This window comes from Balaenoptera musculus, chromosome 14, assembly GCF_009873245.2.
Source record: "Balaenoptera musculus isolate JJ_BM4_2016_0621 chromosome 14, mBalMus1.pri.v3, whole genome shotgun sequence".
In the NCBI taxonomy this organism is placed as follows: domain Eukaryota; kingdom Metazoa; phylum Chordata; class Mammalia; order Artiodactyla; family Balaenopteridae; genus Balaenoptera; species Balaenoptera musculus.
The window spans coordinates 20,202,739-20,219,739 of NC_045798.1; the positions used below are offsets into that span (position 1 = coordinate 20,202,739).

Sequence of the window (17,001 nt, forward strand, 5' to 3'; positions counted from 1 at the left end):
GGCGTCCAGCCAAGTTGGGGCCTGAGGTGCTGCCTCGAAGAGTGGGCCTGGGGGTTGGTGGGGGTGTGCGGGCAGCCTAGCGGGGCCTCGTGCTGACCGGCGCCTGTCCTCTCCCCTGGCAGACGATGCTGTTGGAGAAGAGCCACGTGGCCCGGCAGCTGGAAGGGGAAGGCAATTTCGAGGTTTTCTCCCAGATGCTATCCGGATTGGACCTGGCTCTCAGGTGAGCGACTGGGCTGAGCAGGGACAGCCGAGGGCAGTGAGACAAAGGGCCTCCGCTCTCCAGGGCCCCAGCCCTGCCTCTGCCCAGAGCTGAGAGGCAGTGGGGCCCAGTGGTTAGGAATCTGGCCTCTGATTCTTGCTGCCTGGTACTGCTCCTGGGCTGGGTGAACCTGGCCAGGTGTCACCTGCTCTGAACCTCCGTTTCTTCCTCTGTAAAGTGGAAATAGTACCTTGACTGCTGACCTTACAGGATTAAGTGAGATAATTCACATAAGGCTCTTTATACACGCTGGGGGGTGGTGGTGGATGTCTGCTGTGACGGTGACATTTGGTACAGGTTCTGACAGCAGCGTGGGAGGTGGGCAAGGAACAGCAGACCCCAAATCTTCCAGAAGCTCCTAAACTCTGTGAGAGCCTTGGGTGCACCTGAGGTAGCTCAGGGCGAGGAGGCACCAGGTGGAACAGCAGAGAAGCCACAAGACTCATCTGGGAGGACCTTCTGGGGGAGGTGGCCCAGGGAGTCATCTCTGCCCCTCGCTGACTCCTGGGAATTCTTGGACATGTGGCTCCCTGTCTCTGAGCCTTGGTTTCCTCATCTGTTGAACGAATGAGTAAGGTTCTATCTAGTGAAGCTCCAGGGAGTGCTCACCCCAGGCGAGGGGTGATAATTTTCAACTTGCCTCTGCGTCCCCCATCATTTGTCTCCTGCCTTCCACCCCCATCTGAAGGGCAGGCCCAACCTGTCCTGAGCCTCCTGGCTAAGGCCAGAGGGGCACCTTACCCTTTGGAGAGAGGGCAGATTAGAGAGGAAACTCCCAGTTTTCAGAGCAGGGTAACTGAGGAGTAAGGAAGCTTCTGGAAGGCCTTCACTTAAGAAGGGCCCATTGAGGGCAGCAAGTGAGGAATATTCGGGAGGCAGAGGCAGGGCCAGGGCCTGAGGCAGACCCCGGGGCCACCTGGGGCACTGTGTGGAGCCCCGTGCCATGATGCCCACCTGCCCTGCCAGGCCACTGGTGTGGGTGGGTCCTCCCTTACTTCTGGTCCCTTCTCTGTTTCCAGGACAGAACTGTACCTGCACCAGCTGGCAGACAGCAGCTCCTTCGGCATGGGCGTGTGGCCTAAGGTAAAGAGGAGGTCCTTCTGGGTGTGAGTGGGTGTCTGTGTCCCCATGGCCAAGATGGGCGGGTCCCCTGTGTGGCTCGTCCCTCTGCCACTGGGGTGAGTAGTTGGCAAGGGCTGGTCACGTGGGGGAGGCAGGGTTGCCTTTATGGGGCCTGGGCTTGTCAGGGAAATGAGTCTTGTGCTAATAAAGGGAACCAGGAGGTGGTTTGTGTAGAGGTAAGGGCGCGGTCTCCGAGACAGGCTGTCTGGGTTCAAACCCCGGCTCTGACACTTACTGGATATGAGACCTCAGGCATGGACCCTAGCCTCTCTGAATGTCTGTGTCCTCTTCGGTAAAATAACAACAGTAGCTAGCGGTATCTGCCTCATGGACCTGTTGTCAGGATTAAATGAAACGATGTGCAGAAAGCAGCTAGCACTGGGCTTGGATTACATCAGTCAGTGGCAGTTTTCTTAGGAAATATTGTTGATGATTAATGTGGCTTCCTGGAAGATGGGGCCTGTGAGTAGGGCCTTGAGAGGTGGTATTCGGTTGTTTAAAAAAGCACATTGTTCACTTGTTTATTCTTTTATTTATTTTTTTATATTTTAAAAATTGTTTTGAGTCACCCACCCCCACCCCCATTCCTACCATCATCCCCTGTGCCAGGCCTGTGCTGAGTGCTGGGATTATGGTCCTCATCCCTAAATTTTCACCCTATCAAGAGAGAAAGACTTGGGAATTAATGCAATCGTGTGGGATAAGAAAAATGCCAGAGTTTGTACAACATTCTGTACACCAGAGGATAGATGAAAGCTACTTGGCCTCAGTCAGGGAAGGCTTCTTAGCCAAGGGGACATCTGACCTGGGTTTTGAAGGATGAGTAGGAGCTTACCAGGCAGAGGGGAGTGAATCATTTCTACTCTGAAGCCCTTTTCCAAACATACGTGTCAGGGAAACAAATGGTGCTGGAATAATTTGGTATCGTCATGCATAAAAAAAGAATTTCAGTCCACAAATTCACACCATGTACAAAAATCGACCAAAAAAAATGGATCATAGACCTTAATGTAAGACTTAAAATCATAAAATTTCCAGAAGAAAACAGGAGGAAAATTTCTGTAACTTTGGATCGAGCAAAGGCTTCATAGATATGACCCCAAAAGCACAGTCCATGAGAGGACAAATTGATGAATTGCACTTTGTTGAAATTAAGAACTTCTGCTCTTTGCGTGTCACTGTTAATATGAAAATACAAGCCACAGACTGGGAGAAAATACTTGCAAATCACATATCTGAAAAAGTCTTTGAATCCAGAATTTATAAATGACTCTCAGAACTCATAAATAACCCAACAAAAAAGATGGGCCAAAGATTTCAACATAGACTTCCCCAGAGAAGATACTTAGATGGCATGTGAAAGTATATTAAACATCCTTAGTCATTAAAGAAATTGAAACTCGAACCATGATGAAATAACTACTACACAATTACTAGAGTGTCTACACTTGAAAAGATTGATCGTACCAATGCTGGTGAGAATCTGGGGTAACTGGAGCTCTCATACCCTGCTGGTGGGAGTGGAAAATAGTGCACCATCTCGGAAAACGGGCTCTTACAAAGTTAAACATACACCTCCCACGTGGCACGCTAGTCTACTCCTAGGTATTTATGCAGGAGAATGGAAGTGTACATCCGTGCAAAATTTATTTTACATGGAAGTTCATTAGCAGTTTTATGTGTACTAGCCAAAACCTAGAAACTACCCAAAATGTCTATTAACAGGTTAATGGATGAATTCATTATAGAAAACCATAAAGGTAGGATACTACTCAGTAATAACAATGAACTGCTGATACATCTAAGAACATGATGGCTCTCAAAATAATTGTGCTGAGTGAGAAATCTCAGATGAAAGAGTACAACCATATAATCCCATGTATTTGAAACTCTAGAAAATGCAAACGAATCTGCTGTGACAGCAAACAGGTCAATGGTTGCCTGGGGTTTTGGTTGCAGGAGGAGGGGAGAGAGGATTATGAAAGGGAATTTTTGCGGGTGATGGATGTGTCCATTGTCTTGAGTGCCGACGCTTTCACGGGTGTAGATGTCAAAGCTTATCACAGTGTACTTGTTAAAGATGAGTGGTTTATTTTTGCCAGTTACACCTCAGTAAGGCTGGCTCACACTCTCTCTCTCTGCTGGGTACTATCCACAGAGTTACCGATTAAGTAGGTCTGGGCTAGGGCCTGAGAATCTGTATTTCTCACAAGTCCCCAGTTGATGGCGAAGCTGTGGGTCCAGGGATCCCGCTTTGAGAACCACTGTAGGTGAGTCTGTTTCGACAGTGAGTGGAGTGGGATGGAGTGGGGTGATGCGGCTCCCCCAGCTTCACCTGCCTGACACCCCCCTCCACGGGGGCGGGGACTTGCAGTATGTTCTTCTTTCATGCCTCTTCTCCCCCTGGTTTCCGCGGCGCTAGGAGCCCAGACTGGCCCCAGCACGGCAGGGGATGCGAGGCTATCCCAGTTCTGGGTTTTCTTTAATGAGGTTGGGCCACATGTATCCATTTGAATCAGCAAGAGCGTTGTTGTTTGTTTTCTTGGTTTTGATGAGGAGAAGGGCTCAAGCCAGGCCCTCGTGAGCATCCCAGCCTGACCTGTTTGTTCACAGTCTGCATACAGGAATGGGGCACAGTGTGAACCCAATCAAGGAGGTGTTTGAAGTGACTTTCTTTTTCTGTGTGTTTCTGGGGGTTGTTTTTTTAGACCAGTTGATCTGTGGGAACTGGTAGGGTATTTCTCTGTTCTCACCCTGCTACCTGGCAGGTATGGAGAGTGTTTTCTTTGTTCTCTAAGAGCAAAAATACAAGCTGGAAATTCGTCGGTCTTTGATAGAAGCCTGGGCTAGTTTTCTGGGATTGGGCCATCAGGTACTGACTCAGTGAAGGAATTTGGTGGTCAGGAAATCACCCCAAGAATGAGAGTTGCTAAGTACAAGCCCCCGAAGTCGCCAGAGTCAGCAAATAAAAATACGGGATACCTAGACCATATTCATCTTGTAACTGATCTAACAGCATGGTGACTGTAGTTAATAATACTGGACTTACTGTACATTTGAAATATCCTGTGAGAGTAGAACTTATGTGTTCATACCACACACCAAGAAACGGTAACTATGTGAGGTGATGGGTGTATTAATTAACTTCATTGTGGTAATCATTTTACAATGTTTATGTATATCAAATTCTCACATTGCACACCTAAAAATACACAATTTTTATTTGTCAATTGTAATTCAGTAAAACTGGAAAAAATACACGATGCCCGGTTAAATTCGAGTTTCACATAAACATCGAATACTTCTTTTTAAGTGTGTCCCAAATATTACATGGGCAGGCCTGGAGGCTTGAAGTTGTATCAGAGAGGGCTACCTGGAGGCGGTGAGTACAAGCTGGTCTTGGACTGTGAGAGAAGTTAGGCAGGTGCAGTGAGGCCAGCCTTCCTGCTGCACCGAGCTCCCGATGCAGAGGCAACGGCGGGGGAGAGCCAGCAGTGCAGTGGTTGCAGAGCACAGGGTGAGGGTGTGGGCCCGGCGGGCTGTCAGCTGGAGCGGCGGGGCCAGGTTGTGGGGAAGCCGGCCCTCGGGGTGGTGCTGGCCCTCCGTGGCCGCCTTCGCTCACTGATGGCCAGCTTCCCCTCCTTGTCCCTGCGCTGCGTCCTCCCTGCCTGCCACATTTCAGCTTTTACTTACTTACTTATTTATAAAATTTATTTATTTTAGTTTTGGCTGCATTGGGTCTTCATTGCAGTGCGCGGGCTTCTCACTGCGGTGGCTTCTCTTGTTGCGGAGCACGGGCTCTAGAGCGCAGGCTCAGCAGTTGTGGCGCACGGGCTTAGTTGCTCCGCGGCATGTGGGATCTTCCCTTCCCGGACCAGGGCTCGAACCTGTGTCCCCTGCGTTGGCAGGCGGATTCTTAACCACTGCGCCACCAGGGAAGCCCCACATTTCAGCTTTAAATGGAACTTATTTGAGATCTGTTAGGGCACCAGGACACATTTGAAATCACAAAACTTTCAAATTATCTTCTCCTCCATAATTTATTTTTCCTCAACCTAGACTGATGTTTTAAAAAAGTACCAGCAGCAGTGGTCATAATAATAACAATAATCCTTGCCTCCCAGCAGTTTGCTTCTGGCTGGCAGCAGCCAGGCTTTGGCCCGAGGCACATTTATTTTTTATGACCCAGGCATCAACTGTGGAGGAATGGGCTCCAGACAGAAGGATGGGGGATCAGGCCCTCCTGCCAGGGGCTCTGCCAGGAGCTTTCTCTTACTTGATTCTCCTAAGGACCCTTTGACAGAAGGGATTATTATCACATGTGTTGGTTGGGAGGAGTAATCAGGCTCAGAGAGGTGAGACTACTTGCTTAAGGGCACACAGCTTTGAAGTGGCAGAAGCAGGGCATCCAGGTTGGCCTGACTCCACATTGTCTCTCTTGTTCGCCCCTCGCTGTCATCTCAGGTCTGTGCCCTGGCTGCAGACCGCGTGCTCTGGGATGTGCCCCAGTGTGCAGCCTTGGGTCACTTCTCCTCTCTCAGCTTCAGTTCCTCCCCCTGTGGAGTGGGTGGAGCAACGCCCTGACCCTCGGTCTGCCCCTAGGGTGGGCGCTCAGTAGAGAATCTGGCGTACAGTGGCTCCGTCCCTCCCCAGCTGCGTGGCCTTGGACAAGTGCCTTAGCCTCTCTGAGCCTCAGTTTCTCCTCTGACAATTGGAGAGACTCACAGCTGCCTTACAAGGTAAAAGCACCTAGTGCAGCATTGTAGGTGCTCAGTTAACCCTTCTCTTCTCCCTCCTTAAATGGACTTGCAGTGCCCAGAGAGAACGTGGACCCGTCAGTGTTGAGGTAAAGGGAGCCCTTGGCTCTGGCTGGACACCTGTCCTGCCCTCCCCGTGGTCTCCGTCAAGTTCACCCACCTGTGCAGGCACCCACGTTTCTTTTGCAAATGAATAGAGTCAGTGTTCTGCATTTCCCTCCCAGATCCGGCTCCAGATCCAGGGGCTGGAACCGTGGGAATCCTTCCAGGCCTGGGTTGGTTGGTTGGTTGGTTGTAGAGACACAGGGGCGCCCACCCTGGCCCTGGAGGAGGGGGTGTGGTTAACATCCCCGTGAAGCAGAGTGCGACCCCGGGCCCAGACTGTGCTTATAACCAGGGGCAGAACTCCAGGGGCCGGTTCCCTCGGCCAGGGAGGCCCCCGGTGCCGCGCCCTCCACCGGAGAGCAGCGCCCAGCTGCAGACCGTGGCTCCCTGCGGCCCTGCACCCTGTGAGAGAGGCCTGCACGTGCCCCCTCAGGGGGCTTGGCACCTAACGCACCATGCCTTCCAGCCCCGCGCCCTTCTGCTAGGAGACGCTGCCTGCCTGCCCGCCCAGCACCCGCTTCTCCTGCTCGTGCTGGTGGCTTCATTCAGTGCTTCTTCCCAGAAGTCGGCTCCTTACCGCTCCCTGGAGCCCCCCAGGCCCAGCACTCACCCTGTGCTGTCAGTGTCTGTCTGCACATCTGTCCCCCTTATTGGACTGGGAGACCCTCAAGGACGGGCCACGCCTGATTCACTTGCCAGGGACTGCTGTGCAGCAGCAGGGAAGGTGTCCCTGGAAGGCCTGACAGCCTGGGCAGAGGCGTGGGGTCGAGCCCAGCATTAATTGAGTGCCACTGTGTGCCGGGCACTGTGCTGGTGCTTTACGCACTTCAACTCATTTAATCCTCACAGTGGCCTGGGAGGAGGTTTGGCTGTTATTTTCATTCTACAGTGGTGGAAACTGAGCCTCCAGCGGAAGGGCAAGAGATTTGTGCAGTCACACCGCAGGGACGCAGAGCCGAGAGAACACGCAGTTCTGTCTGCCTCCAAATCCAAACCTGGCCTCTCTCTGCATTGTCGGAATCTCCTGGGTGCTCTAAATGCAGCCCGGTTGAATGTGGAGAGAACATTTTGGATTTTATTTTTTGCACTAAATTACCTGCCATCTTGGGTTAACCTTGCGTCTTTAATTGCATCAGACAAAGCCTGGGCATCTTCTGAGTCAGCTTTTACTTTTTCACTTTCTTTTTTTCAATTCAGTTGAGACATACAGTCAGATGTTTATGAAAGCACTAATTTTAAGTGTACAACTCTGTGATGATTATATTCTCACACGCACCTGCAGCCCCACACCAGCTCAACATCTAGAACATTCCTCATTCCAGTAAAGGCTCCCTTGAGTCCCCACCCCATCAGAGGCATCCCTCCCACCTGAGTCATCATCCTAACTTCTCTTCCCATAGGGGAGTTTTGCCCACATCTGGACTTCATGTAACCAGAATCCACAGTGTGTGGTCTTTTGTACAGGGCTCCTCTGTCTCACGTGGAATCTGTGGGGTTCATACATGTGCTTGCATGATCAGTGACGTGATCTTTTTTCATTGCTGCGTGGTACCCCATCACTGTGCCCTGGCTGGACCACCCACTGTTTATCCATTCTCCTCTTGGTAGACATTTCGGCCGTGAGTTGATTTATCCCACTGATCTGATGTCTATTTTTGTGATTTTGAGGCAAGGACTGGCTTTTGTCAGGGCATTATGCAGAGGCGTCTGGCTCCCTAGAAGTTTAGGGAACTGTAAACATCCTCGTGATTCTAATTGCTTTAGATCAGAAGCATATATATTCATCCCTCCGTGTCTTCTGTTGCAGCAGAGACCGGGGGAGGCGGGGAGGAGAGAAAAAGAAGCAAACAAGCTTTAGTGGAAGTTTTCTAATTCTTCTGTTCGTATGAGCTAAGTGGCAGATGATGGGGTCTGCCTGTAATTTAAAGTCAAATGCTCATGGCTGACAGTGGGAGCCATAATAAATGTGTTGCCACTGTCCTTTTGGTGTCCTTTCTCTGCTACTTTGAAATCTCATAAATAACCAAGAGCATGTTGGTAAGATGCCTTCCTCGCCTCCGTTTGCTCCAGCGGAGCAGCTGCAGTTGCTAGGTTGAGCTCCTCGTTGCTAGGGTTTTTGTGGTCCTGTGGTACCCCAGAAATATGATGGATCAGTGGAACATGCTTCTGCTATTAATTGAAATGTTTCCACAGCGAATCTCTCAGTGTCACTGCATGCATTGACGTTGTCCCAGTAGGTCGATGATCCTTGCAGGTTTCTTTCCCAGTTAGAAGAATTGGCTTGAGTGGAGGGGACAAGTGGCCTGGACGGGGAGTCAGAAAGCCTGATTCTAATCCTGTATCTGATACTAACTTGCTGTGTGACCTTGGGCAAGCGTTGTCCCCTCTCTAAGCATTGGACTCCATAAAATTCAAGGACCTGCCAGCTTTGACAGCTTACAGTTCATCACCCAAGCTCTGTAAACAGGCCAAGTGCAAATCAGGTCCTCATTATCTGTTGGAGGATTATTGACAGAAGAATTCTCATCCCCAGCTCACTTCCTCTCAACCCAGCAGGCTTCTGGGTCGCGTCTCCTTAGCCAGATGGCGTGTGTGCAGTTAGGAGTTTCAGACTAATTTTAATATTCAATCAGACATAGTTGGGGGGACTTCCCTGGTGGCACAGTGGTTGAGAATCCGCCTGCCAGTGCAGGGGACACGGGTTCGAGCCCTGGTCCAGGAAGATCCCACATGTCGCAGAGCAGCTAAGCCTGTGCGCCATAACTACTGAGCCTGTGCTCCAGAGCCCGTGCTCTGCAACAAGAGAGGCCACCGCAATGAGAAGCCCGCACACCGCAACGAAGAGTAGCCCCCGCTCGCCACAACTAGAGGAGGCCCGTGCACAGCAACGAAGACCCAAGGCAGCCAGCAATAAATAGATAAATATATAAATTTATTTAAAAAAACAAACATAATTGGGATCATAAATCTGAAAAAGGAAAAGTGACACCCTACAACCCATAAACATCTGGTAATACTATTTTCTCTTTCCTCCTGCTTAAAAATCTTTGGCAGTTTCCCTCTGCGTGCCTTGGGGATGGCAGACAGGGTCTCTTTCAGTTGCTGAGGCAGATCATTGGGTGGGGCTGCAAGGGGGGACATCCTGAAAAGAATCTGGACTCGCTGGTTTGCTGTGGGATCTTCATCGATTGGTGTTGTCTGCCACGGGTCCAGGAGTGTAAATAGGGATGCGTGTTTGTCCATCGTGGCTGGAGTTTTAAGCCTGTTCCCTTTAATATTGTGTTTGAGGCCTCCTCCATGGCACCGGTCAGCTTCTCGTGCTTATTTCCTCCCCCCACCTCTGTCTGCCCCACCTCCAAAAATACCTGCTTCTCTGTCCACGTTCAGTTGAGCACCTGTTGTCTCCAAAGATGTCCTTTGTTCCCGTTGTTCCCTCTGCCCGTCAGGCCTCTATTCCATCCAGTTGGTCAGCTCTGCCTATTTGTCTTTCAGACTTCAATCACAATCTTGTCTCATCTCCTGCGACATTCTCTTTGACTCTCTCGAGTGGGATTGATCGGCCAGGCCCTCCTCTGAGATCCCACAGTCCCCCACTTAGCCAGTTTCGCACTTAGTTGTTTTTACGTCTCTCTCCACTTCTAGCTTGAGAGGTCCTCAAAGTCAAGTTCTGGATTTCGCTCATCTCTGTCTCTCCAGAGCCCAGCACAGTGCAGAGCCTCAATAAATCTACTGAATGAACACACGAATGAATAAAAATCATGTCGCCTTCCAAAGTCAGATAGACATGATTTTTATAACTTTCCCAGCAGCCTGAGTTCTGTGTGTCAGTACTCCCCAGCTTAATCGTGGGTAATTGACCATGGTCATAAAATGACCACCCATTCCCCCCAGACCGAGCCCTGCTCCCACTTGCAAGTTTGCATTTCCTCCACCGTGACGGCCCGTTTGTCTTCCTCTCCCCTTGCTCTCAGCCTGAAGACAAGCAGAGGGCGGCGGCTGCCTTCGCGCAGCTCCAGGGCGCCATGGAGACGCTGGGCGTTTTGGAGAGCGAGCAGAGGGCCATTTGGCGGGTGTGGGCAGCCATCTACCACCTGGTGCGGCGGGGGCCTGCAAAGGTACGTGCCTGCCGCCGGGCTCACCTGGGCTGCCGGCTGTCTCCGCCAGCAGGTGCCTGACAAGGCCCTTCTTTCCGTGAGGTGGGACAGGGTCAGCCTGTCATCTTCCACATCTCTGGGACTGCTCTCGGGGGGGGGGGCTGCCGAGCCAGGCGTGCCGAGAAGGAAGCGGGCTGGATGTTTCAAGCAAACCGCGTCCCCCAGCGCTGTCCAGTGGAGCTTTCTGTGATGACGGGGGAGGTTCTCTGTCCAGCAGGATGGCCGCTAGCTGTACGTGGCTGTCGAGCTTTTGATATGCAGCTGGTGCAACCGAGGCATTGAATTGTTCATTGCATTAAATTCTAAGTAACGTACATTTAAATAGCCACAGGTAGCTAGTGGTTACTGTGCTGAGAAGAGACACCCTGAAACGGGGGAGAGAAGGCTGGGTCCACGCACTAAAGGTGATGTTTTCTGTCTGGACACCTTGGCGATGCTCACACCATATGCGCTGGAGCTGACGCAGCTCTCCTTCTCCTCCCAAACCTGCTCGCCATCCTTAACTGTCTGTTTGCTTATTGTCCCTGCTTCAAGTTGGTCTCCCCAAGTGGTTCTCATCGTCCCTCTCCCTCCCCCATCCCTATCCAGTCGTTGACCTTCCCCTGTAGATACTTTCTGTGACGGCATTTCTGTCCTGACTTCTCTGTTCTTACTACTATCACCTTAGACTAAGTATTTGCTAATCCTTTTTTTGCTTGGACTGTTGCAGTAGCGTCACTGCCGATGGCTTGGCTCCACCCTCACTGTGACCACTGGGCTCCTTTCTAAAACGTAGACCTGGTGTGCCATTCCCTGCTTAGACTCCTCCCGAGGCGCACTCCTGTCTGCTACGTCAAGTAAAATTCCTTGGATTGGCATTCAAGGCTCCTCGCTTCCCTAACCAGACTCTTGTGCCATTGCTTTTGGCACTGTGAAAGGTCCCGGGGAGACGGTCAATATCGAGAGCAGTGTGGCTCCTGCCTTCATGGGGCTTATGGTACCTTATACTGTGATTGTGTCCTTGTCTAGCTGTTTCCTGTAGAGAGTGGCTTCCTTTGGGCCCAGAACATAGAGTTGGAACTTACTTTTTGAGTGGACACACGTGTTCGTGGAGGTCTGTCCTCTGGAGCTATGTGTTGACTCTGGCTGACATTCTGGGCCATTCCTCTGTGGGGCAGCAGACTTCTTTGGAATATGCTGGCATGTTATTCCTGCCATTCCCATACCCGTGGGCCTTGTGGCCTGTTCTTTTGATTTTCATACACTTGAGCTGCATTGGTCCACTGATTTGATTTTGGACATTTCTAGAAGTTATGCTGAGTCAGAATTAGGGAAGGTAGGGAGTCCACAGTTGGTCCAAGCCAAGGGCAGACATGCTTAACTGGGCAAACATGGAAAAATCAAATGCCACTTGCCTTTTCCAAAAATCAGCCGTGGGCCATGCTCAACGCCCTGACCATTTGGAAATCAGCCAGCTTTGTAACTGGACGGGGATTGGGGATGTCATTGCACAGTTCAGATCAGAAAAGCTGTTGAAGGTTTAGAGTTGGGGCACAGGCATCTATAGATTGGGGATGTGTGGAAGGAAGCAAACGTATTTTACCGAATAGAAAACTGAGGCTCAGAAGGTCTAGGTGCAATAAACTCCAGGCTGTGGCTTCCCTGGTGGTGCAGTGATTAAGAATCTGCCTGCCAATGCAGGGGACACAGGTTCGAGCCCTGGTCCGGGAAGATTCCACATGCCACGGAGCAACTAAGCCCGTGCACCACAACTACTGAGCCTGTGCTCTAGAGCCTGTGCTCCGCAACAAGAGAAGCCACCACAGTGAGAAGCCTGCGCACAGCAACAAAGAGTAGCCCCTGCTCCCCGCAACTGGAGGAAAGCCCACGCAGCGACGAAGACCCAACACAACCCCCCAGAAAAAACTGCAGGCTATGGGCACTTGAGGGAGGCAGATTTGAGTTCAAAACCAAACTTCTCTGAGCTTCAGAGAGGCCTCCTCTTTCATTGGGCCAAGACTGGGGTTGGTGTGAGGATTAAATGGAATAAAGAAGAGAAAGCTGAATAAAGCTGCTTTCCCTGGAGGCAGACCCTGAGACAAACATTGCATGTAGGCTTTGGGGGAGGGGGTATCATGAGGAACCAGTAGGGAAGTGAGGGAAGAAAGGCAGGTGATGCTGGAGCCTTAAGGAGTGGATTAGCTCTGGGAAGTGGGGGGCCAGTATCTCTGGGGACCTCTGGGAGACTCTGAAGAACATGCCTCCTCATCGTGTATTACCCGAGGGACGAGGGAGCCGGGATATTGATCTACCGCCTCCTGCTTCTCCCTGGTTGAAGGTTGCTCCTGGGGAGCATTCCCCCCTGCCCTTCCAGCCTGCCCCATGCATGAGCTGAGCATGTGCGGCAGCCAGGGAAGCAGAGAGGCGCAGACAGGCACCTGTAGTGACAGGCCAGGGACACGTGTGGGGTGGTATGTACGGAATGGCCCGGGCGAGGGGTGGTGGACAGCTCATCCATGCTTCTGGCCCCAGGCGGTCCCTCGGTAGATTGTGCTGTTGAGCCTGGGTTAGGTGACTCTCCCAGGGTGTCACAGCCACATGCCTCTCTGCTTTGCTCAACTCGAATAGTGTTGTTCCCTCCTGGCACTCAGCAAAGCCTAGGGAGAGAACAGGGTGGTTGGGACCTACCTTCCGATTTCCATTGTCACTCTTGAACCCTCTCTGCCTCGGATGTGACAAAACAGAGGCTAAGGGAGCCCCCAGTCTATTGACCTGTCACCAGAGAAGTTCGATGCCTGACTTTCTTCTCCTGAGGCTCCTGGGGCACCCCCTCTGATGGGGGCTCGGGACTCATACCTGTAGCTGCCTGTAATGATAAAAGAGAAAGGCACATTTATAAATATTTTATTAGTACATGATTATGGCAATAATTCCTCCCAGCCTCCCCCCACACCACCTGATAAATTATTTTAAGAGGAGCTGCTGTCAGTCTGCCTGAGAGGCCTGCTTGATGATTTACTTATTATATATTCTGCTTTGGAAGATTTCATAATAGGTTGCTCTAAAATCAGCTATTAAGAATTTCAAAGTCATATATAAATGTCTTTGCTTTGTGTCATAACAGATCATTTTGAAATATGTTAAGAATCATTTCCATTAATAAGGGTTTTTTGTTTTTTTTTTTTCATAAAAACGATGCTCTCCTCCCAGCGCACCCAGCTTCCTTAACTTATTTTGAAAGTCCTGATCCTATTTTTAAAGACCAATATCAGTCCCTGTGGGGAGATTTCAGACCTTATAACTGGACTTAGGATTTTTGAACTGTTTCAGCAGTAACGACAACCACCACTAATATTGGTTTCGCGTTTGATGGTTTCAAAAGCACTTGTACCTCTCTTGTGCCTTTTTTTTTTTTTTATGTAATGTCTGAAACATTTATATTAACATATTTCCATACAAATAACCCAATGAAAGTTTAGTATTAGTTGTTTTGTTTGTTTTTTTATACTGCAGGTTCTTATTAGGCATCAATTTTATACACATCAGTGTATACATGTCAATCCCAATCGCCCAATTCAGCACACCACCATCCCCACCCCACCGCAGTTTTCCCCCCTTGGTGTCCATATGTCCATTCTCTACATCTGTGTCTCAACTTCTGCCCTGCAAACTGGCTCATCTGTACCATTTTTCTAGGTTCCACATACATGCATTAATATACGATATTTGTTTTTCTCTTTCTGACTTACTTCACTCTGTATGACAGTCTCTAGATCCATCCACGTCTCAAAAAATGACTCAATTTCGTTCCTTTTTATGGCTGAGTAATATTCCATTGTATATATGTACCACAACTTCTTTATCCATTCGTCTGTTGATGGGCATTTAGGTTGCTTCCATGACCTGGCTATTGTAAATAGTGCTGCAATGAACATTCGGGTGCATGTGTCTTTTTGAATTACGGTTTTCTCTGGGTATACGCCAAGTAGTGGGATTGCTGGGTCATATGGTAATTCTATTTTTAGTTTTTTAAGGAACCTCCATATTGTTCTCCATAGTGGCTGTATCAATTTACATTCCCACCAACAGTGCAAGAGGTTTCCCTTTTCTCCACACCCTCTCCAGCATTTGTTGTTTGTAGATTTTCTGATGATGCCCATTCTAACAGGAGTGAGGTGGTACCTCATTGTAGTTTTGATTTGCATTTCTCTAATAATTAGTGATGTTGAGCATCTTTTCATGTGCTTCGTGGCCGTCTGTATGTCTTCTTTGGAGAAATGTCTATTTAGGTCTTCTGCCCATTTTTGGATTGGGGTGTTTGTTTCTTTAATATTGAGCTGAATGAGCTGTTTATATATTTTGGAGATTAATCCTTTGTCCGTTGATTCATTTGCAAATACTTTCTCCCATTCTGAGGGTTGTCTTTTCGTCTTGTTTATGGTTTCCTTTGCTGTGCAAAAGCTTTGAAATTTCATTAGGTCCCACTTGTTTATTTTTGTTTTTATTTCCATTACTCTAGGAGGTGGATCAAAAAAGATCTTGCTGTGATTTATGTCAAAGAGTGTTCTTCCTACGTTTTCCTCTAAGAGATTTATAGTGTCCAGTCTTATATTTAGGTCTCTAATCCATTTTCAGTTTATTTTTGTGTATGGTGTTAGGGAGTATTCTAATTTCATTCTTTTACATGTAGCTGTCCAGTTTTCCCAGCACCACTTATTGAAGAGACTGTCTTTTCTGCATTGTATATCTTTGCCTCCTTTGTCATAGATTAGTTGACCATAGGTGCATGGGTTAATCTCTGGGCTTTCTATCTTGTTCCATTGATCTATGTTTCTGTTTTTGTGCCAGTACCATATTGTCTTGATTACTGTAGCTTTGTAGTATAGTCTGAAGTCAGGGAGTCTGATTCCTCCAGCTCCATTTTTTTGCCTCAAGACTGCTTTGGCTATTCGGGGTCTTTTGTGTCTCCATACAAATTTTAAGATGATTTGTTCTAGCTCCGTAAAAAATGCCATTGGTAATTTGATAGGGATTGCATTGAATCTGTAGATTGCTTTGGGTAGTATACTCATTTTCACAATGTTGATTCTTCCAATCCAAGAACATGGTATATCTCTCCATCTGTTGGTATCATCTTTAATTTCTTTCATCAGTGTCTTATAGTTTTCTGCATACAGGTCTTTTGTCTCCCTAGGTAGGTTTATTCCTAGGTATTTTATTCTTTTTGTTGCAATGGTAAATGGGAGTGTTTCCATAATTTCTCTTTCAGATTTTTCATCATTAGTGTATAGGAATGCAAGAGGTTTCTGTGCATTAATTTTGTATCCTGCAACTTTACCATATTCATTAATTAGCTCTAGCAGTTTTCTGGTGGCAGTTTTAGGATTCTCTATGTATAGTATCATGTCATCCACAAACAGTGACAGTTTTACTTCTTCTTTTCCAATTTGTATTCCTTTTATTTCTTTTTCTTCTCTGATTGCCATGGCTAGGACTTCCAGAACTATGTTGAATAATAGTGGTGAGAGTGGACATCCTTGTCTCGTTCCTGATCTTAGAGGAAATGCTTTCAGTTTTTCACCATTGAGAATGATGTTTGCTGTGGGTTTGTCATATATGACCTTTATTATGTTGAGGTAGGTTCCCTCTACGCCCACTTTCTGGAGAGTTTTTATCAGAAATGGGTGTTGAATTTTGTCAAAAGCTTTTTCTGCATCTATTGAGATGATCATATGGTTTTTATTCTTCAATTTGTTAATATGGTGTATCACATTGATTGATTTGCGTATATTGAAGAATCCTTGCATCCCTGGGATAAATCCCACTTGATCGTGGTGTATGATCCTTTTAATGTGTTGTTGGATTCTGTTTGCTAGTATTTTGTTGAGGATTTTTGCATCTATATTCATCAGTGAAATTGGTCTGTAATTTTCTTTTTTTGTAGTGTCTTTGTCTGGTTTTGGTATCAGGGTGATGGTGGCCTCATAGAATGAGTTTGGGAGTGTTCCTTCCTCTGCAATTTTTTGGAAGAGTTTGAGAAGGATGGGTGTTAGCTCTTCTCTAAATGTTTGATAGAATTCACCTGTGAAGCCATCTGGTCCTGGACTTTTGTTTGTTGGAAGATTTTTAATCACAGTTTCAACTTCATTACTTGTGATTGGTCTGTTCATATTTTCTGTTTCTTCCTGGTTCAGTCTTGGAAGGTTATACCTTTCTAAGAATTTGTCCATTTCTTCCAGGTTGTCCATTTTATTGGCATAAAGTTGCTTGTAGTAGTCTCTTAGGATGCTTTGTATTTCTGTGGTGTCTGTTGTAACTTCTCCTTTTTCATTTCTGATTTTATTGATTTGAGTCCTCTCCCTCTTTTTCTTGATGAGTCTGGCTAATGGCTTATCAATTTTGTTTATCTTCTCAAAGAACCAACTTTTAGTTTTATTGATCTTTGCTATTGTTTTCTTTGTTTCTTTTTCATTTATTTCTGCTCTGATCTTTATGATTTCTTTCCTTCTGCTAACTTTGGGTTTTGTTTGTTCTTCTTTCTCTAGTTCCTTTAGGTGTAAGGTTAGATTGTTTACTTGAGATTTTTCTTGTTTCTTTAGGTAGGCTTGTATAGCTATAAACT

General features: G+C 48.0%; 1 protein-coding gene across 1 annotated transcript in view; it reads left to right on the plus strand.

The window, feature by feature from the left end:
* LOC118880231 (unconventional myosin-XVIIIb-like) overlaps nt 1–17,001 on the plus strand; it is a 55,643-nt gene that overhangs the window by 13,520 nt on the left and 25,122 nt on the right. The window contains exons 4-6 of the mRNA XM_036823769.1: nt 123–223; nt 1,282–1,345; nt 10,218–10,361. Coding sequence (XP_036679664.1) covers nt 123–223; nt 1,282–1,345; nt 10,218–10,361 — 309 coding nt within the window. The remainder of the gene's footprint in view (nt 1–122; nt 224–1,281; nt 1,346–10,217; nt 10,362–17,001) is intronic.